We start from the raw sequence: 23,896 nt of genomic DNA on the forward strand, positions 1-23,896 counted from the left end.
TCAAAATGCATATCTGATGCTTTAAAATTGGTACTGAGTAAGGTGTAAGTAATTATATATCATTAGACAAATTAACCTTTTTAACTAACATCTTGTTTAATAGGAATAATTCTTTCTGCTAGTTAAAAATGTTAAAACTACATACAGCATCATATATAATCTGTAAGGGTCTGCTATTAAGCCTCACTCTGGTGTCACAAGCTCCATCTAGTGGATTGGTTTCAAACCAAGCATTGAGCAGAGAATACACTTGGTCAGCCTCTTTGGTCTGTGACAAGGCCATGTATGGAGACTGTCCATTTTGAGGTGTGCCCTGTACAGTAAATTTGTCCATCTTGGCTTCAACCCTGCAATGAATACAATTTGCCATGCAAACAAATGTTATCCACAGGACTATTTCCGTCAAAAAGGAATCAGCTTAAGATGTTGCAAAAAAAGTACTATAAATAAAGAGCTGCACCATGAGCTAATGATATGCCCATCCCTTTTTCAACAAATAAAGTTCCACGACTCCTTGATGTAATATCAGAAATGAAAAAATAAAAATAAACATGATAAAGGGAGCTTATTTTGATAGATATAAACCAGTAACCAAAGTTTATGAAACTGCTAAAAGCCATATTGTCAGAAAACTAGAATAATCCCCTTTTATTATAAATAAAAATCCCATAACTGGGAAAAGTAAAATCTTAAATTTATAGAAATAGAAAGTGAGCTTATGTCAATAGATATAAACAATTCACCAAAGTTTTTTGACAATTGGTCAAAGCATTTTTGAGTTGTTTTGATCGACATGTTAATGAAGGACAGGCGACAGAGGAACGCATATGATATATTTTAAAATGAGGAAGCAATACAGAGTTAAAATAAAATGGAGGGAGGTAAATATTGGTCATTATACAGTACATGTATGTTTTAATAGAATAGCATTAAACTCTAAACGACCAAATAAAATCCATTTACAATCTACATACATTATAGCATTAGCTGCAGGCCTCTGTCCAACAGAACTGAACACATCTTTGAGCTGTAACTTTATCACGTGAGAATCTCTGAAAAAAACAATTATAGTTCAATCAACCAATTTAAAAATAGTGTTCTGTTTTGGGAACAACAGTGTATTGGGTGTTTAGAACTCTCTTTCATCATAATAAAAGATCATGTCACAAACACAGGAATTAACATATGTACTGGATTAAAAAAAGATGCATTCATGAACCCAATGATTTAATTAGATTTTAAATGAGAAAACATTCAAAAATGTTAGAGAGGTACCAGTACCACATATAATAAGAGCATGATTTTAATTTATACTGTAAACCAAATATAAATCTCTGTGAGTTATTTATATGACTTCTGCAAGAAAAATAACATCTAAAAATTGTTATAAATATGTCAAAGTTTGATCTTGTCTTATGTATACATTATCAAAGGAAAGAAACTGCTTAAATAAATTGAAGCAAAGTGGATAAGACATAATAAAAACAGCTATGAAATATCACTCACAAAAGAAGTTGGTTAACAGTACTGAGCTCTATATAGCTCGAGGATTCACTATTATTCATGGAATACCAATTTTCATGGGAACAGATGAAAACCCACAAAATCCTATATCCACAAAAAATAGGTCACAACGACAATAAATGAACCCTAGGTCACAACGACAATAAATGAACCCAAAGTATTATTCACTTACTTTGAGGCATCATCTCTCAGTGTAATGGACATCTTGGTTAATTTTGTCACCAATCTTAAAGCAACAAACTGAAAAATAATAACATAAAATAAGTATACCCTTTGAGCCGCCTACAAAAAGATTCTGATTTTCATACATCATTGATAGTATCTGAAATATAGTCTTCCCTTTTTAAGCATTCAATAAATAAGTGTTTTTGAATTTTAAATAATTCTGTATTTGATCAGCAATATTTATAAAGTATCATTCTTATGACAGAAAATGTTTTATAATTCTTTTCTAACTTAATCTCTAAAATCTTTAAATGGTAAATATGTTTGATTCATTTTTTATCAAATCAATATATGCCTACATAAAACTTTATTTTATACTTAGTTGTACCTACGGATAAATTGTATGTGTAATACAGTTAACAGCAATCATCAAGCATCAGCCATGCATAGGTCTTGCGATTATATTAGTGTCTGGGGTTGATACAGATGTGAAATTGAAAATTTCATATGATATTTTCTATTTTTAAACTAGACACCTCTAGATCTCTAAACAGATACTGTATCAACTGGATACCTGTCTAAACAGAACGGTCAGAACCCTTAAGTCTATACAAGTAATATAACTAAATCTTACTTCTTTAGGAAGTGTGGGATCTGCTTCATTTTCCTCGTATCCAATAGCATCGTATAACTTCGATTTCTCATCTGATGTAAACTGCTCTTGGAATTTATCCTCTGTAAATATAGAATATCATACATCATTACATATAAACCAAAGAATAACATTAATATCAATGCATATGAATAAAAAAAATGCTGTAAGAAACTTTTTAGTAAATGACTTTCATACTTTTCTCTACAGATCAGATTTGCCATGCTCTTCTAAACCAATTTTTTTTCTATGTCTAAAAGATTATTAATTCATTAATACCATTCTAAAAATATCCAATTTTGCATGCTTTGATATTTATTAAATCAATTCTGTATCAAATACATGTATATATTCTGGTGGAAAAAAAAAAGTTTTAATATCTTATAGCTGCAGTGCTTAAATCATGAAAGTGTAAATTTTTATACAAAAAGAAATCATGCACACTCATCAAATACTTAAATTACAAATTTCAAAATCTAGCCACTCCACATAATACTATAAGCTGACAATGTTCTCTTTCCTGGTTGATTTTTACATATTCCAGGCCAATTGTTTATCCTTTTTACTCAAACTCTTTTCTCTTTAAAAACTTTAAGCTTTCCAAACCTATTATTATTTCTTTTATTAAAAACATGTGATTTGCTTGTTCTTAGTTTTTAATTGGTCATCATTTGGTCATGATCCTTTATATGACAAATACAAGGCAGGAATTATCATAAAATTGTTTGGGTCCTGAACAAAAATTGCATTTTTAATTGATTGCCTGATAAAAAGTTTTCTTGCAACCCACAATACATTTAATTTTTGAATGACCCTGAAGTAACTATGTGTACATAGCTGTTCATTGAAATACACAATAAAAAGCCAAACTTGTTTCTATGCTAGCCGAAACCTCTGAAATTCAAACTCCAACTACCAATGTGGCTGTAGGCATTTAGTTCAATCCTTATCCTTCAAAAAGGTTATCACTTATTTCTTATATAGATGATGAAAATACAAAATAGATAAAAATATCAGTGCTTTTACTTCATAAATGTGCACAAGAAATTCAAATTCAAATCTTTCACAAAAATCAAGTTAGATGAGAAAAAAAACCATTACACACAAATACATAAAACTTTCACTTCAGTCATCTTACCAGTGCTATCACCATCTGTAATTAGTAATCAATTAAGATAATGGATTTCAAAAAAGTTCTACATGTATGATCCATTCACATTAAAATTATTTTACAATGCAGATGTGTGGTATAAAATATATTAAAAAAAAGAATGTGTCCATAGTACACAGATGCCCCACTCGCACTATCATTTTCTATGTTCAGTGGTCCATGAAAATGGGGTAAAAACTCTAATTTGGCATTAAAATTTGAAAGACCATATCATAGCAAACAAACATGTGTACTAAGTTTCAAGTTGATTGGACTTCAACTTCATCAAAAACTTAAATCTGAAGCAGTAGAGACAGATAAAAGAATGAACGAACAGACGGACGGACGAATGGTCGGACAAACTTATTGTTTATAAAATTCACCCCAAATGTAATCTATGGAAAATATATGAAATCCAATCAATAAGTGTTTTATAACAATTACCTGTTTGACATTTGTATGTCCTCAAGATTTAAAATAGACATGGAAACTTTATCTGTGTACACATCAAGGCTTATTTCAAAATCAAATTCCTTCTTATCAACACGAAAGAAACTGTTTTAAAACTTTATTCAAACAACACAAAAGTAAACATGAAATAAAAGGGAGAATAATGATGCATTCAGGAAAAATGTAATCACCAAATTGCCATTGCCATATATCTGGACAATTTAATATTAGATGAATGGGAAATGGTTTTGTGCAGGAGTATGCAGTTAACCGAATTATGTTATTAAGTGGTATGCAAATAAGTGGAGTCAACTGTATTTTATTTTGTTCATTTATTGATTATTTGTATGTAATTGTAAGTAATTGAGCAGACGTTCTAAGTTGAAAAACATGTGTCTGATCCTATTGTCAATGTCTTGGACAATAAAATATGCTTAAACTAAGACCAGTCTTTTCAAATAAATCAAAAAAGTGATAACAAATATCTGAAAGCAATGCCAAATTATCAATATGGACAAAAGCTTAAATTATGCTTGACCTACTTTTAAATGATTAACCTACTTATTTCTATATCATACATTATATTGTTTTAAGAATGACCTACTTATATCTTCTTTCTTTTCACCCGACTTTTTCTTGCCACCCAACCAGCCACCAAACCATCCACTTCCTTTCTCCTGAGCTTTCTTAGCGCCAAGTTTTGCTGCCTCTACCTCAGCTTGTTGTCTCATTAAGGTTATACTGAAGACATTTAACACTTTCTCACAGTCCTAAAATGAAAAAAATATAAAAAGCCTGAAACTTTGACATTACTGAAAAGGATGAACCACATAAACCACAAACCTAATTTACAAAGAAAAGCCTGATCCACGGACATTTTATTATCAAAGTTAATTTTTATGAACATATCTACCAAGATTTACAATTCCCAAAATTGCGGCAATCATACACTTCACCCTTTACTACCTCAATGGAAGCAGTACCTCCCTCGGAGCGAAGCCAGTTGAATTGGTACGGGATGGCCAATGGGGTGTTGTCCTATTTGGAAATGAACTGACATTTTATAAACCACTATGAGGACCTCTACACAGACGTGCAAGAATAGCAGCTAACCACATCGTTAATAACTTTATTGACTAACTTTCACTTTTAACTATACTAGATTCTTATTTTAATTTCACTTTCACTTTCTATTTATATATGAACCTCAATCACAGTGACTACGGTACATACCAGTCAAGATAAACATTTGTTTTTATTTCTATTTTTAACTTTTATTCTTGCTACATTATGAACACTATTTTACATTTTCACTTTCACTTTTATTCTTTTACGTCATAATTAATACAACCGCATTATATACACTTTATGAACATGTAAACTCTGTAATATTGTCCTGATGATGCCGCATTAGCGGCGAAACATGTCGACTCAATAAAACTATCACCTTGCGGTAACCCAGATGTTGTTGTCTCTACATATTATATTACTGAAAACAAATAGATTTTTTTACTTTTAAACAAACATTCACTATGGATTCATTATCATTGGTTGGATATCAATTAACGTAGTTTTCATGAATACAGGTGTCAAACAATAACAAGTTTTCTGTAGGCGGGCATAAAGACTTCATTAAAAACCATGAAATAAAATATCCATGGACATGTAAGTTTTCCTTAAGGTGGTACCTAACACTTTAACTAAATTTAATTTGGCTCTTTCATTTTCTTAATATTTTGACAAATTATTTACTTTGACCCTTTGAAAAAAATATAAAAATTTCAAAAAATTTGAACCAACTGTTTAATCAGAAAAGTTACACTGGTTATATAGCAGTTTGACAAACACTTATTTTGATCATTGAGAAGCTTGATATTCCCTTATGAACACAATGTCATTAAAACATTCTGCTGATTTTACAGAGTTATCTCCCTGTAGTGTTAGGTACCTTAATCCACTAAAACTGGTACCCACAATAATGAATCCACAGTAGTTGACATTTCCAAACATATTGGGATGGTAAAATAATCTACTTTCAACAGCATTTGTTTTGTTTGCAGTTTTTGCATTAGAATGAAAGTAAATTATTAACCAGCTTTATTGTTAGAGTTTCGAAACCTTATATATGCCATAAATTTAAAGAGGCAGTGCAAAATGTTTAATTAGGGTGATAAAATGCCTAAAGTGAACATTGCACCAAATTTTACACATGAAAATTTCCTGACAGAAGGGAAAATCATAGTACACTTACATCAAGAGTTTTCTGCAGTTCTTTAGAAACCTTTTTGCCATCCAGTTTTTTAACATACGCCTCTCTATACTGTTTCATAGTACTCCTATGTTGGTTTATATAAGACCAGGACCACATCTTCCTTCTGTTACGAATATCCTCTTCCAGTACACTGTTCATTGCATAGTGCCACCTTCAATAAATAAAATTGTGTGTTAATACCAGTTAGGTCTGTTTGGGTGCATATCATAATTATTATTTTTGTAGTAATATTTTGGATTTCTGCAAAGGTCACACATAGCAACATTTTTTTTGGATAGCTTAACAGGAAATGATATCATTATGATGAATGCAAATCAATTTTTTGCCAATAAAATTTCATCATGTTTCAGGTAATAACTTGCCAAAAGTATACGTAAATTTATTGTTTGTTTGTTAATAAGTGTTTAATGCCACTTTCATTTACCTAATCACATGTGGAGATGAATTTACCTACCCTCAATGAAAACCTGAGGTCACACCCATTTTTTGTGGGTTCAGGTTGCTCTATATTTAGTTTTCTCTGTTTTTATGTTGTATTTTGCATACTATTTTTGCTTTTGGTCATTCCTCTTTTTTAGCCATGGTGTTTGTCATTTCTCACTTATGAGTATGTATATTCTTTCTGTATCTTCCACCTTGCTTTTGGTTATATTATGGCGGACAGATTTTAATTATGAAGAATGTCAGAGAACTTTTATCCAAAAAAAAGCAATTGGACAATACTTGTGAATTATTTTTTTTTTGTAGCAGAGGAAAGATTTGTATTTAAATTTGATGATGATTTTTGAAGATTGTTAAAGACAACTACATGCCATAGTTTTGTATGGTATATTTATACTGTCTGTAACAGACAACTACATACCATTGTTTTGTATGGTATATTTATACTGTCTGTAACAGACAACTACATACCATTGTTTTGTATGGTATATTTATACTGTCTGTAACAGACAACTACCTACCATTGTTTTGTATGGTATATTTATACTGTCTGTAACAGACAACTACATACCATTGTTTTGTATGGTATATTTATACTGTCTGTAACAGACAACTACCTACCATTGTTTTGTATGGTATATTTATACTGTCTGTAACAGACAACTACCTACCATTGTTTTGTATGGTATATTTATACTGTTTGTACCAGACTACTTCTTACCATTGTTTTGTATGGTATATTTATACTGTCTGTAACAGACAACTACCTACCATTGTTTTGTATGGTATATTTATACTGTCTGTAACAGACAACTACATACCATTGTTTTGTATGGTATATTTATACTGTCTGTAACAGACAACTACCTACCATTGTTTTGTATGGTATATTTATACTGTCTGTAACAGACAACTACCTACCATTGTTTTGTATGGTATATTTATACTGTCTGTAACAGACAACTACATACCATTGTTTTAGATGGTATATTTATACTGTTTGTACCAGACTACTTCTTACCATTGTTTTGCATGTTTCTTGTGAGGAACATCTGGTCTGTACTTCCTGTATTTACTCAGTAGGTTCATTCTCTCTAAGGATTCTAACATTTCTAAAACATCATCAAACTGCAGTTTTGATAGTCCTACACTAATGTCATCAAAAACAATTGTCATAAATATTTTAGGAATGGTATATTTGTTGAGCTCTGGTTTTGTATTCAGTCTAAGGTGGGCTACCGATGAGATTGGTTTGATCACTAAAAAAGAATAAAATGCATGTCAGAAAGTAATATTTTCAAGTTAAATATCTCATTTATATCTATCTTATACAGTTATATTAAAGCTTTGTGAATTTTATTGCCTGTCTAACAAGTAAGCCATACTGTGACCCTGAGTTGTTAATTTTTGTGTCATTTGGTCTCGTCGAGAATTGGTCTCATTGGCTATCATACCACATCTTCTTTTGTATACTTTGACCTTGACAATTGACACACTGTCCAAAATGACAAAGTTCATACTATAACATGTATAAGCTGAGTTCAAATTCATTGCAATTTGGCTAACAATTTATTTTAAACATCAATCTTAATTTTCCATTTGCTATGTTTAAAATTAGATATGTAAATTAAATTTTCTTTCAAAATATTAAAGAAAACGAATATCTGTGATATCTTTTGACTCAAAAAATCAGAACTGCAAAATTTAAACTGTTTAGCAAGTCAACAGTGAACATACAATATTGGAAGCCAGGATCTTTCTCACTATCTGCCACACCACTGGTTAATTTAGACAAAACTGTGGCCTTGTCCTTGCCATCAAATTGTTCTGAGTTAGGGTTCCAGTATACAGCTAAAGAATCCAGTTTGATGAGCTAAAACAGAAAAATACAAATACGATTAAAATATCCTTATTAATACAATTCAATTAACAAGAAGTAATTGTAACAGGATGCTGTTACGAAGTCTCCCAAACAAAGCTCCCATAACTCACCATTCATATGGTCCCATGTTCATTTGATTTGATTTTTTGTCTCATAAAAAAATATATATGGCTTACGAGTGGGGATCTCCACCATTTACAAGTATTCAAACAGGAGGGGGTGGTGATGACCCCCAGGGACTTTACCTACATTTCATTTGATTAGTTTTATTGTCCCATACAAGAATATATATGGTTAAGGGGTGGGGATGTTGACCGTTTACAAGTTTTCAAACAAGAGGGGGTGGGGTGACCCCCTAGGGACTTCCCTTTTATTTCATTTCATTTGTTTTATTGTCCCCTTAGACAAGAATATATATGGTTTAGGGGTGGGGATCTGGACCGTTTACAAGATAATAGCACATTTTCAAATTGAACGGGGTGGGGAGGACCCCCAGGGACTTCCCTTTAATTTCATTTGATTTGTTTTATCGTCTCATTCAAGAATATATGAGGTTTAGGGGTGGGGATCTGGACCGTTTACAAGTTTTCAAACTAGAGGGGGTCGGGTGACCCCCTAGGGACTTCCCTTTTGTTTCATTTCATTTTTTGTATTGTCCCCTACAAGAATATATATGGTTAAGGGGTGGGGATCTGGACCGTTTACAAGATAATAGCACATTTTCAAATTGAACGGGGTGGGGAGGACCCCCAGGGACTTCCCTTTAATTTCATTTGATTTGTTTTATTGTCCCATTCAAGAATATATGAGGTTTAGGGGTGGGGATCTGGACAGTTTACAAGATAAAAGCATATTCTCAAATTAAAGGGGTCGGGGATGACCCCCCAGGGACTCCCCCTATATTTCATGTGATTTGTTTTATTGTCCTTTAATCATTTCTGAAGACTACATGTATCTATCACTTATAGTTTTCAAGTTATATTCATTTGAAAATTTTAGAAAAAAAAATCCCATAGGGTTCTATAGTAAACCCCTCCCTTCTTTCTGCCCCCAAAAATATGCCTTAATAGACCCCAATCCACAAACGAAAGATCGATGGCTCACCTAGACATATTAGTCTAACATTCTATGAAACCCTAAGTTAATCTGACCAGGGGTTATGGAGAAACGCTGCGGACAAGTTCATTTTTAATGTGGCGGAAGAAAAAGAAAAAGAAAAAGAAAAAGAAAAAGAAAAAGAAGAAGAATAATAAAAATAATAAGAACTGAGCAAAAACAATAAGTCTCCAAACTTTGTTTGGGAGACTTAATTATTAAACTCTGCACAATGTAATTCATGTTGATCTATCTCAAATAATTCAGCAGTCATATTCCACTGAAAATGTGTATCAACGATAGCTACATTAATGCCTCAGGAATAGCTTATAAAAATTGCCAATTAATTATTGGGAATCAGCTCATGATTTACCCATCTCATTTACATTAAACTACCAGCTGAATGGCCCTCTCATCCAGGAAACACCAATATAAATCCTTGGTTCCTGACATGTTTTTGTATAAAGAGTTAATGTCCATGTGATTTGGAGAGTTGATCACATTCAGGGACTGAATTAATCAGGTTAATGTTATTTGGGGAGATAAATGATACTGTATATTACCTTGAAAATCTGGGTGACTGCCTCCTTTATAACACAGGGTTTCCAGTTTTCATCTGTTGTCTACAACATAAACAAGTGAAACTGTGAGCTACTTCTCACTTATAATGATACCCACGCCAGAACTGAATAAATTTCTTTTGATTTTGCAATAAAAATCATACACCAAAAATACATTTGTTTTCCTGTAGCAGTTGAAATTACATTCAAGTAACCAAATCAACAAATTTCCAATCTCAAAGAACAAAATATTGTTAATCTTTGTTTATCCTGAATTCATATCCTCACAATTTATCAAACCATAGACTTTAAAGCTTATTATACAGAATGTTTCTGATCATTGTTGAAGGCTGTATGGTAAGATGTTGATGTTTACAATCATACCACTTAGTCCTATTTTTATGTTAAGTTGGTACCCAACACCTTCACTAAAATTAAATTGGCTCGTTTAATTTTCATAAAATTTTGACAAAGTATTTACTTTCACCCTTTTACAAACATATAAAAATTTCAAAAAATTTGAACCAACTGTTTTATCAGAAAAATTACACTGGTTATATAGCAATTTGACAAACACTTATTTTGATCATTGAGAAGCTTGATAATCCCTTAACAACACAGTGTAATTAAAACATTCAGCTGATTTTACAGAGTTATCTCCCTGTAGTGTTAGGTACCACCTTAAATATAGGTTACTGTACATTAGACAATAAAATTATCAATTCAAAAATATTTGAACTTAACATAACATGTGATATTTATAAACAAAAACATCTGACTTTGTAGAATCTGTAAGGACTTTCTAATATTTTGTGTGTTTAAAAGAAGAATGTTTGCGGCTTTTGGTTGTTATAGAAAAAAAGATATTTTGAGAAAGTAAAAACTTTGGTGAGAGAAAGGAGTCCATGGAATACCTTGGCAGTATTTAGCTGTCTTTGTTCAGAAAATGTTAACCTATCCTATAGATTACCTGGAAGAGTAACTCCTTCAGCGACACACCAATGGAGAAAGGACGTTTAGGATTGGAGTATTTATCTTCATATCGTACATGAACATTCATCACTTGTACTTGTAGGTTTTTAATGATCTGTGCTGCCATTTTTTCTGCAAACGAGTCCTTCTTAACCTCTTTTGGCTTGTCTGAAATACATATCAAATAACATTTTTAATATAAAACAAACTGATTTATTAACTGAAGATGGAATAAGTTGAAACAATAGATGGTGGATTGGTCTTTAAACAAGAGGGTGTTTCTAAGCTACAATATCTCATCCAAGGGGGACAGCCCTGGCCTTGAAGGCATAAAACTTTGCTCAGTGCTTGGAGCACAAAAATCGTGCTCGAAACATGAAATCCAGCAATTTGATTGGTTGATTTTAGAGTCTGAGTACTTAAATCATGCTCGAAAGTTTTATGACCGTGAGACCAGAGATCAGATATGGCAGAGAAATGTCCACGAAACATCATTGATCAGATGTTTATTGCTATTTTGCATATGTTGTTGTTGATGTTAACATTGATTATGTCACATGAGCCTTTATTTGTATTAGAATATTGAAATAATACCAAACTCTTAATGAAAACCAAAGAAAGTCTATAATCAAATGGCAAAATTTCTTTCAAATTGAGTTTTACTTTTGGTTTTTTTCTTATCATTGTTTCTTCAACTTTTATCAATCATCTAATATTATAATTTTTTTTTCAATTTCTATAACCATCTTTTTTCTTCTAATTGTACAAAAAAAATACAAAAATTACAAAAAAAACTATAACCCTAATTTTCCAAATACAGTAGTTTCACATTTGCCTTCAATGGTAGATTTAATAGAGACAACTTCATTTTATTCATCAAAATCAATATCCCTACAATATACAATGAAATCATCATCTAGCAATCGTATCACTTTTATCTGAAGTTCTATCAATTTTTTCTCAATACATTTAATGGTTAATAATTATCAATTTTCCATAATTGCCATCTATGACTATAAAGTGATCTCTGTCGTTGCGGATGTACATGTTTAATTAACCATATCTAGTGTATTGATTATAGATTTATGTATCTCTTATCATGTAATCATATTTATACAGCTCAGTTTTCTAATTTACTTGTTTTCTTATATACTTATCATTGAATCACAACTATATAGCCAACTTTTATAGGGTATTTTTCTGAATATGACAGGATTTAAAAATAATATCATTTGAAACATTACCAAAAAATTTCAAAAAATTAATAGACTGTTTTCTAGTATCAGACTTGATGTGATTCTAAGCAAATTATTTGGCATGGTCCAGTTGAAAATTAATATGTATTGCTCAAAGCAGAATTGGAAAGTCAATTTATAACTAATAAATTCCAAAGAATTTATTGGTCAATCTATTTCCTCTCAATTAGATAGAAAAATTGATACCAAGAATGAGCTTACTCTAAATAAAGAAATTTATACAATGTTTTTATTGAGACAGGACAGGTTTTGCAATAATGAAATCCTACTGTAACAGTTAAAGTTTAGAAGGCAGCCTTTTCATCAATTGCTGTACTATACAAATAATAAATACAAGCAAAATTTTCATCATATACAAAATTTAAGTACTGTAAATCAAAAATTATTGCGATTTTGTCATTTTAGACTAAAAATGCAATTTTTTTTTACAATATTTAGAAAAATCCTGTTTAAATCATATGAAAATTTCAAAATGCGATTTTAAATTTATAACCCTGTCACAGTTTACACAAAAATAAAAACATTACAATAATTTCTGAATTTATAGTAATAAATTCCCAAATACTTTATTGGCCAATCCATTCATTCTCCATAAGTAAGTAAAATGGTATATTTATCTAAAGGTACCTACTGTAAATTAAGAAATTTATGCAATATTTTAAATTAGCAAAAATTGAGACAGGATAGGATTTGCAATAATTAAAACCTGCACTTAAAACTTTAAATGATTTTTTTCATGCAGCATGAAATCCTGAAATTGCTATATTTAGCCTTGCATTTCCAATTGTTGCTTACCAAAAGTCATACCAAATGCAAGCAAACTTTTCACCATAAACAAAATTACAGTACTGTAAACTAACTTATAGTATGAGCGATTTATTTTCATGACATTTGCGAGTAGAAAAATAATGAGAATATAAATCGTCGTGAATATGTAAAAGTTGGATCCTTCCTTATCAAACTACATCAAGTTAAATAGAAAATCACGATATCAAATAGCCCATGAGTGAAAGTGTGAAAGGGTAAAAACCAAATAAAGTACACGCGAAAATAAATTGGTTTACAGTAAATGTACACATGACGAACCTTTGTCAGCCTCTAGTTTCTTGGCATCCTCTATCTGTTGTAATTTCTTCTGTTTAGATTCTTGTTTTGCTTTCTCCTCTTTTTCTTCATTGTACTTTACAGCTATTAAAATAAAATTACTCTTTTTATTGTTTTCAAGCTGAAGTATATATATACAGTATGCATTCATTATCCAGCTTTCTCAATCGCAATCATACCACATCTTCTTTTTTTTTATATTCAGTAGTTGAGAGTACTCTCAGATCTGTACTTTGTATCTTCTGTGCTTCTGTTAGGGCTTTTTAACTTTGTATCAGTCTGATGAGTTAAGACTTTTTGTATGTGGCTCCCTGAGTCGTTTGCTACTGCATATCATATTTTGTGTCTTTTCGTTTATTGTTTTGTTCATATATCAGGCAATTTAAGTTTTCTAATTGAAATTGTGTCACATTTGTCATTGCAGGGACCATAAAAAAGCTCTTACTATGCGGTATGGGCTATATCATTGGCAACCTATAAATTAATCCACAGTAAACATGATATATATAGTTTAAATCTTTCAAATGGGTACTGTATGTAAAGACACTGAGGCCGTAGTTTTTTTATTTTTAGTTTTACGAACCCTCCTACCCTAATTTTTGCCAAATAGGAAAAAAAATAAAATTAAAAATGTTGATTTTTATTGTTTTTTTCTCCTCCGACCCAGTGTTTTTCATGCAAAAAAAAATAAATTTTAGTTCATAACTGCATGAAAGAATCTAAATTTATGCTCTTGGTGATTTAGTAAGTTGTTGCACATTGATTTTCAATTCAAACCTTGTCAAGAAAAAAAAAATAGTTGTTACACTAGTAGAAAATCTCCTGGTGAAATAAAAAAAAAAAAATTTTGATATTGACGGTTGGTATTAAAAAAAAAATCAGCAGCAGCAGTTTTTTTTTTTTTTTTTTTTTTCGTCCTCCTACCCATTGGTTTTGACAAAAAATTTCGTAAAACTAAAAATATAATAACTATGGCCTGATCATCATTTTTGAACAGGTGTAAAGCTTTACTACCATCAGGTTCAGACAAGGCATATAAACTATGTACAAATTCTCTAAACTTACCAACATTATACACACCCAAGGCATATAAACCATGTACAAATTCTCCTTACTTATTAACATAAGGTACAGCCAATGCATATACACAATGTACAAATTCTCCCTACCTTCTGACATAAGGAACATCAAAGGCATAAAACCCATGTACAAATTCTTTTACTTAACCAACATTATGCACACCCAAAGCATATAAACCATGTACAAATTCTCCCTACATATCAATATAAGGTATAGCAAAGGCATATAAACATACAAATTCTTCTTACTTACAGACATTAGGTACACTCAAGACATATATAGACCATGAACAAATTCTCCCTAATTACCAAACATAAGATACATCCAAGGCATACAAACATTGTTCAAATTCTCCTTACTTACCAACATTAGGTACAGCCAATGCATATAAACCATCAATTGTAGCAACAACTGGTTCTGTGTACAAATTTTTCCATGGTATTTTTAATGTTAGTTTTCCTGAAAGAAATCAGATTTTAAACTGAAAATTCAATACCAAATAATTGTATACAGCTGGTTAAGGAAGTTCTCTTGTCATGTTTTGGGATTTTTGTCAGATTTTCAAAATCCTCTGGTTATATCCATTTGAATGCCTTCAAAAACAATTTGCCCATTGACCCTCATTTTTCTTTTCATAAATCTTCTACATGTATAATGATAAGCCATCTGTAAAAGTCTTATAAAAATTTTAATTATTTTTTTAAAGTTTTTGAGAACTTAAACTTGTCAATGATAAAGCTACCAAAAGACAAGAGAGAATATTTTCCAGCCAAAATTTCAATGGCTAATATCTTGAAAACAAGAACATTGACCTATATATATTTTTTGCTCTTTTGATTCCTTTATTAATGCCCTATCAATATTATTAACGTAGAGTTTTGAAAAGCTAATTATTTTGAAACTGAGAAATGAACTCCCTTAACATGTGTTATATAGTTCTTACTCTAAAAATTTCAGTTATTAAACTTCAGTAAATCATTTGTACTAAAACCATTTTATGTGCCCATGATTGTTCTGATATTTGACAGCCATTTTTATGAATAGATGGGGTGGAGGAACATCAGAACGCAGCATAATAATTACAAACCCAGAGTTAGTTAGGGTGGCAAGTTCTGTCTCAAGATCATTAAAGATTAATTTTTAAGCAGATAAACCATACGTCAGTCCCTTTCCTTTCATTTTCCTTAAATACCCTTGATCTCGAGACCTTGATCATGCTCATGTACCAGTTAATTCCAGTATCATAAACAGAAAATATTGTATCCATTAATGCCTCAGCTTTTACCTTTACTGAGCCCCTTTATTTATAGAAACTAGTGAGGGAGGTTTCAGTTCAATTGTCAAGGTAAAACAAGATATGTTTTACCTAATAAAATATGAATGACTTTTTCTATTAGGAACATAAATTAAACATTACCTAAATAAGTTTCCCCTTAAATTCATATTTTGACCTATCAACAAAACAATATATATTTCAATTATATTTTTTCAGTAAGATTTGACAGATGGCATTTAAAAAATTGATTGATGACAAAACATTTTTTTAATTCCATTATAACACATATTGATTACCAATGGCCTTCATGGTCCAGTGAACACATGTGATTCATCAAGGTGTGAATTAAAGCATCAATTACATTAGTATTCACTATTGCAGAAAATATGTTACATTTATTCTGAGTGTTATCATAGTAATTGCCTTTGGAAGAAATATGTATTACCACATGTTTCTGTAGAAAAAGTAAAATTGCATGTACATTTATTTGAAGAAAAAAAAATGACAATAATTATATTTTCAATAAAGAGAGAGATCAGGGATTTATCAAAACATGTTAAAGAGAGAGATCATGGATTTATCAAAACATGCTGAATAAATTTGTACTTGAATATTTTACTGAAAATACTTGGCTCTTAGCATTTCCTGATGAAGGTAAACATGGTAAATCAAGAAAATGGCTTTGGACATGTATATAAAATTACGTTTGTTTACTAGGTTTTAGGTAATTTTGCATGTTTTGACTTTCATCAAAATCTATTTACATGATGATGTATCATAATGTAAGATTTCACAATTAGTTAGAAAAGTTTAATTTGGCATGATTTGAGAATAATTATCATCAGACAATGTTTAGAATGGGTCCTTCTTATTCCTAAGAGCTTTTACTGTCCTGTATTTAAAGAAAAGATTGTATCCTTAGGTAACACTTAAACCAAGGAATTATCAACAAATTAAAAATACTTATTTGATAAAATATAATTTCCTTTTCTAAATAAAGAAACAGTCTAAACAAGGATGTCACATGAATCTCTATAAAGTAGTGAAAATAAGTATGATAATCAACAAAGATTAGGGTCTTATGACAATGGTCAATGAAAAGCCTATCCAAAGGGTGTTTATATTTATATCTAATATCATGTAATGTTAAATAAGACATCTAACTAGAATTCGTTGAAAGTGCCTCAGCTTAACAGTGTAGAGCAAGTGTCAGGGGGTAATCTCAAGCTCTTGTCTGAAAATGGGCAACTTGGTCAAGTTTATGGATAAAAAATAAAAGATGGATAAATTGAAGCTTTTTTGTTAGATTTCTTCCTTAATATTATTTCGGTTTGTAAAATGTTTGGGTTTTTTTCCTGTAGAAGAAATGTTGACCTGTTTACATTTAAACATCTTCAAGTATTTATTCTCCCTTCCTATGGTTTTAAATGGCAACTAGGAATACAAGAAATTTGTAGAGGTGCACAATGAAGGACAAGAGGAGCAGAGAGAGAGGAAAGAATGGAGCATCTTTCCTATTATTTGGGGGCAAGCTAGGACACTAAACGTCTACATAATAACATGGCAATCAAATTGATCAGTCAATAACAGTCAAAATAATATATCAATATGATCTGTAATTTCTGTATCAACACAGACCTATCTTACCTAATCAACACACCTGTTAATTATTACCTTGTGTATTGATAAGCTAATTACTATTGACATAAGAGATGTATGTTTATTGTAAATTCAGAAATTATTGTGAGCTTTTTATTTTTGCGAAAAAATGCGACAGAGTTGTTAATTTGAGCTCGTGTTTGAAATATTCTATATGAATTAAACAGGATATTACTCAAAATTGTAAAAATTAAATCGCATTTAAGTCTAAAGTGACAAAACAAAATAATAAATGCACGCAATAATTTCTGATTTTCCAGTAACTGAACTAACAAAAAAAACTTTAAAGGGGCACAAGCTGCCAAATTCATGTTTACTGATTTGACTCAAATTCTAATATATTGTTTATAACAATGTAAAACATTTTTCCAAACTATCAAAAGTATAAAATAAACAATTTAAAGGACATGGTCTCAATAAGATGTAGCTTCGTTTCGTTAGAATTTTAGCCAAGACGCCATCTAATTAACTATCCAGTTGAACTTCTATGACCATATAAGCGATGTAAACATAAACACAGATATAAATAGATTAAGCAACTCGTGCAATTATATTTTTATAGGTCTTTTAAATTTTGTTTTATAAATTATAAATTAATGTTTATTGTCGATTTTTACCTTTATAAGAAAGATTTTTTGTGGATCGAATTAGTCAATCAAATTATTTACCTTTGTTTCACTTTCAATGTTGACATTCTTTTACTTTAAATAACCATACATGGGCAATGCATGCAAATTTTATCTCTTTCTACGGGGTTAAACAGGAGCTCACATGAATACGGATTTAATGCGCTCGAGTTTTTCACTTGCAAGTAAATAATTCAGTATCAATGTTTATTAGCTATATTTGACAAAATTGAACCATTTTAGCTGATAAAACCAAGTTATTATTTCACTATTTCACTTTCATTAATAATTGAACAAAAAAAATCATACTTCAGATTTTTTATAGATCTCGTAGCTAGTGCCCCTTTAAGTTAAGGTATTAATGTAGTTCTGAATAAGCGGTAACTCTAAACACTGCTCAGGACCTCCGGAGTGCACTCAGGACATACAAAGTACTCTCAGGACCCCTTATAGTCATCGTATCTGCACACAGGATGGATGTATATTCGTTATACGCTTCTCATTTTAGATTTAAATTTTGGTAGAATTTGAAATCAAACTTAGATAGATACATGTTAATTCTTATAAAATAATGAGGGCACGTGTCACTGATTACACAACTACTGAGCCGTGAATACCCCTGAATAAGCCTGTCAAATAAGTCGTTGAACTTTGGGACACTTTTCCCATAAAATATATAGTTATTTCTTAATAAAATTTATTGGCCAATTTCAAAGATTATTCCACAGCTGGTTCTTAAGGGACGACATCAAAAGTTCAATGAAGGATAAAAAACTTAATTCACATAGTTTTTTCACTGACCCCCACACCCCCCCTCTGAACTTAATTTGGGAAAATTGATTGACCAATAGGAATATATGTAAAATCGATTTTAGATTAACAAAACTTGCAGCAATGTTGACCCCCCACCCCCAAACTATTTGATTTAAGTTTTTTATCATACATCAATCTTTTAATGTCGTCCCTAAGTTGTCTGTACTGTTTCCAGAGTATATTTTACATTGACTTATAAACACATTAAAGAAACATCTTTACTTGGATCATTTTTGAAACTGCTTTGATTCTATATCTACTCACCTATATGGCCTGCTTTGATTTTTACTGGTAAATCTAAGTCATCCTACAAAAAAATCACCATGAATTAGGAAATAAGAATTAAAATAATCAAAATAATTTATTTTTCATCGTCATTTAATCATGACTTTCAATTTGAAAAAAAAATCTTATTTTATGAGCTATTTTTTCAATAAAATTTTGATAGTCCATAGAAAATCATGTAAATTGACAAAAATGTAATGTCAAGTAAGGCCTGATAAATATCAATATTGTTTCCTTAAGTAACAGTTTTGTTATCATGGTTATAGTATTGAAAACCTTTGTAACAAAACATTTAAATAAATGTAATTAGAGAAGTAGATAGCATTTTAAATTTCTTTTTCACCAAAATATTCATTTTTTTATAAAATGATATAAGAATGTATAGCAATATGACCAAATCATGAAATGCTGTCATTTTTAAACAAAAACCAAAATAAAATGTTACATTCCTAGTTCAGTCATGATAATGGATTCAACATACAGAACCAGCATTATATGATTAACATTGTTCGTTGAATGTTTGAACTCAATTCTGACACATATTTCAAGCTTTCCTTCTTGCCATTGTTTCTACTGCAATATACCAAAACAATTTCCATAGTTGTAACATTTAAGCCTACAACATGTACAAAGACAATCAAATTGTAAATTAAAACATTCAACTTACCAATGCACTTTCCTTCAAATCCAAGTTCTGTAACACTGCATCTCCTGAAATGGTAAAATTTGTATAGTGTATAAACTGCCTTAATGTCCAGTCGCAAATATTTCATGTTATAAAGGAGGAGAATACATAATGCATGTACAAGGTTTGAAGATTGTTTAATTGCAGCCTGCACCTTTACACACTAGTCCAATGCCCCAGACTAGTAAATATTGATTCGGAGAATCGGACTAGTGAAAATTTTCAGATTTTATATAGTCATATTAAGTTTCCGTATAATCATGATAATATGAACAAGAATGTGTCCCCAGTACACGGATGCCCCACTCGCACTATCATTTTCTATGTTCAGTGGACCGTGAAATTGGGGTCAGAACTCTAATTTGACATTAAAATTAGAAAGATCATATAAAAAGGAACATATATACTAAGTTTCAATTTGATTGGACTTCAACTTCATCAAAAACTACCTCGACCAAAAACTTTAACCTGAAGCGGGACGAACGAACGGACGGACGGACGGACGAACGAACGAACGAACGAACGAACGGAGCCACAGACCAGAAAACATAATGCCCCTCTACTATCGTAGGTGGGGCATAAAAAGTGTTGGGGCAGACTGTACATTGTTGTTATATAAATTAAAGAACCTTAGTGAGCACGCTCACATACCCCACGTCCCCACATTGTCATTGGAGAAATTAAATAAGTATAAGAAAAAAAAATTGTATAAGAAAAAATATTGAATAATAATTTCCTGTCAATATACACATCTACATAGTATGTCCTTATTATCTACAAAATTTCATGAAATTCTGTTGTGTGTTTTCAGAGGAGTTGAGATGACAAACTGTTGCAGAAGTACATTGAAGCAAATAAGTTCAAAGGGGCGTAACTCCTAGAAATAAAATTGAATCGTAATTTCCCGTCGATATGCACAACTACATAGTATGTCCTTATTATCTGAAAAGGTTTCATGAAATTCTGTTGTGTAGTTTCAGAGGAGTTGCGATGACAAACTGTTGCAGTAATACATTGAAGCAAATAAGTTCAAAGGGGCGTAACTCCTAGAAATAAAATTGAATCGTAATTTCCCGTCGATATGCACAACTACATAATATGTCCTTTTCATATAAAAAGATTTCGTGAAATTCTGTTGTGTGGTTTGAGAGGAGTTGCGATGACAAACTGTTGCAGTAGTACATTAAGTAAATAAGTTCAAAGGGGCGTAACGCCTAGAAAAAAAATTGAATCGCAATTTCCCGTCGATATGCACAACTACATAGTATGTCCTTATTACCTGAAAAGGTTTTGTGAAATTCTGTTGTGTGGTTTGAGAGGAGTTGCGATGACAAACTGTTGCAGTAGTACATTAAAGTAAATAAGTTCAAAGGGGCGTAACTCCTAGAAAAAAAATTGAATTGCAATTTCCCGTCGATATGCACAACTACATAGTATGTCCTTATTATCTGAAAAGGTTTCGTGAAATTCTGTTGTGTGGTTTGAAAGGAGTTGCGATGACAAACTGTTGCAGTAGTACATTAAAGTAAATAAGTTCAAAGGGGCGTAACTCCTAGAAAAAAAATTGAATCGCAATTTCCCGTCGATATGCACAACTACATAGTATGTCCTTATTATCTGAAAAGGTTTCGTGAAATTCTGTTGTGTGGTTTGAGAGGAGTTGCGATGACAAGAAACAGGACTGACGGACTGACGGACGGACGGACGGACTGACAGACGGACGGACTGACGGACGGACGGGTCAAAAACATTATACCCTCCGCAACTTCGTTGCGTGGGGTATAATAACTGAATAACATGAATAATGCTTTCGACAAATGTTCGAAATCTAAAATATTTATTTTTCTATTTTCTATATTCTCTTTACATGCTTAATTGCTGCAAATTTTGAAACAATAAAAACATCACAAAATAATTCTGAATTTACAGTATACACTTGTTTATTAACTGAATTTTTGAAACATTTTTATCATGTTTATTGCTAATTTAAGATCTAAAATCTTGGGAAAACAAAATAAAATATATTTGAATGTTGATTGTCAATTCTTAGCATTACATAACATTTGTAGACAATGTCAACACAACCAGTTGTAATATATAAATTGCCCCTTAAAGAGCCTCAACCAGTCATAATCAGATCCACTTGATTAAGTTCTTTACATCAAACAAACTGCAGTTGTTTTTATAGTTCCTCATCAAAAGGCTTGCCAGAACTTATATTGCAATGTATTGCTAAAAGATTCTTTATGTCAAGGTTTTTATAATTGTCATTTTAGGCCAAACAACAAAAATTGGTAATAAAATATAGAATAATTAAAATGATTTGTTTACTGATTTGTATACCTTGTTTCAATGGGATGTATGATCTAATATCCCAATTAAGGGCAAATTCAGACTTTATATTAAGAAAGCCTTTCACTTTTTTTGTAATCATAAAAAAACTTGTTCATAACAAGCAGGATGAACATGCTGCATGTCAAAGTAGTAATCATCTTGAACACAAATATAAAAAAAAAACCTAACATTTTACACAAAAATAGTTTTTTCCAACACTCTGAAATAGTAAAGGAATTTGGTTGGTGTAACTTGTCAATTTGGTGTGAAAAGTAATTGTCTATATTAGTCACTTACACAGATTGTATATTACATGTTTTTTTATGGAAGATTATCATTCAGACATGAAACAGAAAAGTCACATGATTATATATGAATAATTACAAATCTTTCCTTTGAATTACATAATATCCTGAATTTGTTGTATATTGGTACAAAAACTAGTGGTTTACCAAAAAAAGTTACTTTGATGTTGATTTTACATCATCATATGTATAGGCAGAGACATGTATACACGTTACGTATATATGTCTCTGGTATAGGTCTGTGTAGATCTCTTCATTGTCTTATAAAAAAAATTAAAGCTTTTCGTCTATTTCAATTTCTTATAGATAATTTCAATTAAAATCCATTTTGTGTGATATTATAATTTATAAGTTATAAATTGTACAATAAGTGTATTCTTTTCTAAATGGTGAAGAAAACCACTTTCCCTAGAATGGAGTAAACATATAATTATCAAAATTAAAACCTTGTAAATTTAAGGTAGGATTGTAAAAATTTAAATTACATGTATACAAGGTTATGTTTTAACCTGTGTTCAAGGTTTCTTAACATTACCATGTGACTTATTTAACAACTTGTCTAAATATAGATGTATGTACTTACCTTTTTTTACAAATAGATAATTAAGTAGACATATAACATCACAAGACGTTGATAAAACTTGTTTAGGATAAAATCAAAGTGGGGGTGGCCACCTTAGATAACCGAACAATATTTGTTTCAATGATAGAGTAAAATCTCAATCAATATTCATGATATTATCAAATATCATTCTTGTTAAATAGAAAGAATCTTAAAATAAAATGAATAACACCCTGTTGCTCGAAAGTATATTATCTATGTTAAACAAAGAATGTAGGACAGAAAGTCACAGGACAAAAAGTCACAGACAAAAAGTCACGGACAAAAAGTCACAGGACAAAAAGTCACAATTCATTTTTTCTGATTATTTTCTTTGAATAAAAAAATGCTTATTTTTACAAAAACATTTTTGTATTTTTCTTGATGTATTTTATATTAACCAACTTTGTAAGCAAAATTTATCAAAAAAATATCAAAGATGATCAAAAAAGTGTTAAGAAAACAAAATGTCAAAGTAGATTGGCACTCAAATGGCTTCATGGTGCCAAGAAATATGTCCTTTGCATGATTAAAATAAAATAAATCTTCATTTTTCAAGTAAAATGATAAATTCCATTAACTTTAATATGAATATATGTATTAAAAAGTAAATATTTCAAGATATTTCTCTTATATACAGGGCTCACACTACTTCAGAATTGTAGGGAGAAGTGACTTCTCTTTTTGAAACTGATAGGGAGAAGTGGTG

At 30.8% G+C, this 23,896-nt stretch overlaps 1 protein-coding gene across 3 annotated transcripts in view; it reads right to left on the reverse strand.

Moving 5' to 3' along the window:
• The window catches only part of LOC139496175 (intermembrane lipid transfer protein VPS13A-like), a 141,533-nt gene that overhangs the window by 112,361 nt on the left and 5,276 nt on the right, over positions 1–23,896 (reverse strand). For all 3 annotated transcript variants that reach the window (XM_071284643.1, XM_071284644.1, XM_071284642.1), the window contains exons 2-15: positions 19,930–19,973; positions 19,242–19,284; positions 14,967–15,062; positions 13,506–13,607; positions 11,162–11,331; positions 10,195–10,254; positions 8,392–8,527; positions 7,676–7,913; positions 6,193–6,364; positions 4,546–4,711; positions 2,324–2,424; positions 1,697–1,764; positions 975–1,052; positions 146–347 (exon numbers count right to left, since the gene is read on the reverse strand). In XM_071284643.1, coding sequence (XP_071140744.1) covers positions 146–347; positions 975–1,052; positions 1,697–1,764; positions 2,324–2,424; positions 4,546–4,711; positions 6,193–6,364; positions 7,676–7,913; positions 8,392–8,527; positions 10,195–10,254; positions 11,162–11,331; positions 13,506–13,607; positions 14,967–15,062; positions 19,242–19,284; positions 19,930–19,973 — 1,676 coding nt within the window. The remainder of the gene's footprint in view (positions 1–145; positions 348–974; positions 1,053–1,696; positions 1,765–2,323; positions 2,425–4,545; positions 4,712–6,192; positions 6,365–7,675; positions 7,914–8,391; positions 8,528–10,194; positions 10,255–11,161; positions 11,332–13,505; positions 13,608–14,966; positions 15,063–19,241; positions 19,285–19,929; positions 19,974–23,896) is intronic.

The sequence above is a fragment of the Mytilus edulis genome, chromosome 11 (assembly GCF_963676685.1).
Source record: "Mytilus edulis chromosome 11, xbMytEdul2.2, whole genome shotgun sequence".
NCBI classification, from domain to species: Eukaryota; Metazoa; Mollusca; class Bivalvia; order Mytilida; family Mytilidae; genus Mytilus; species Mytilus edulis.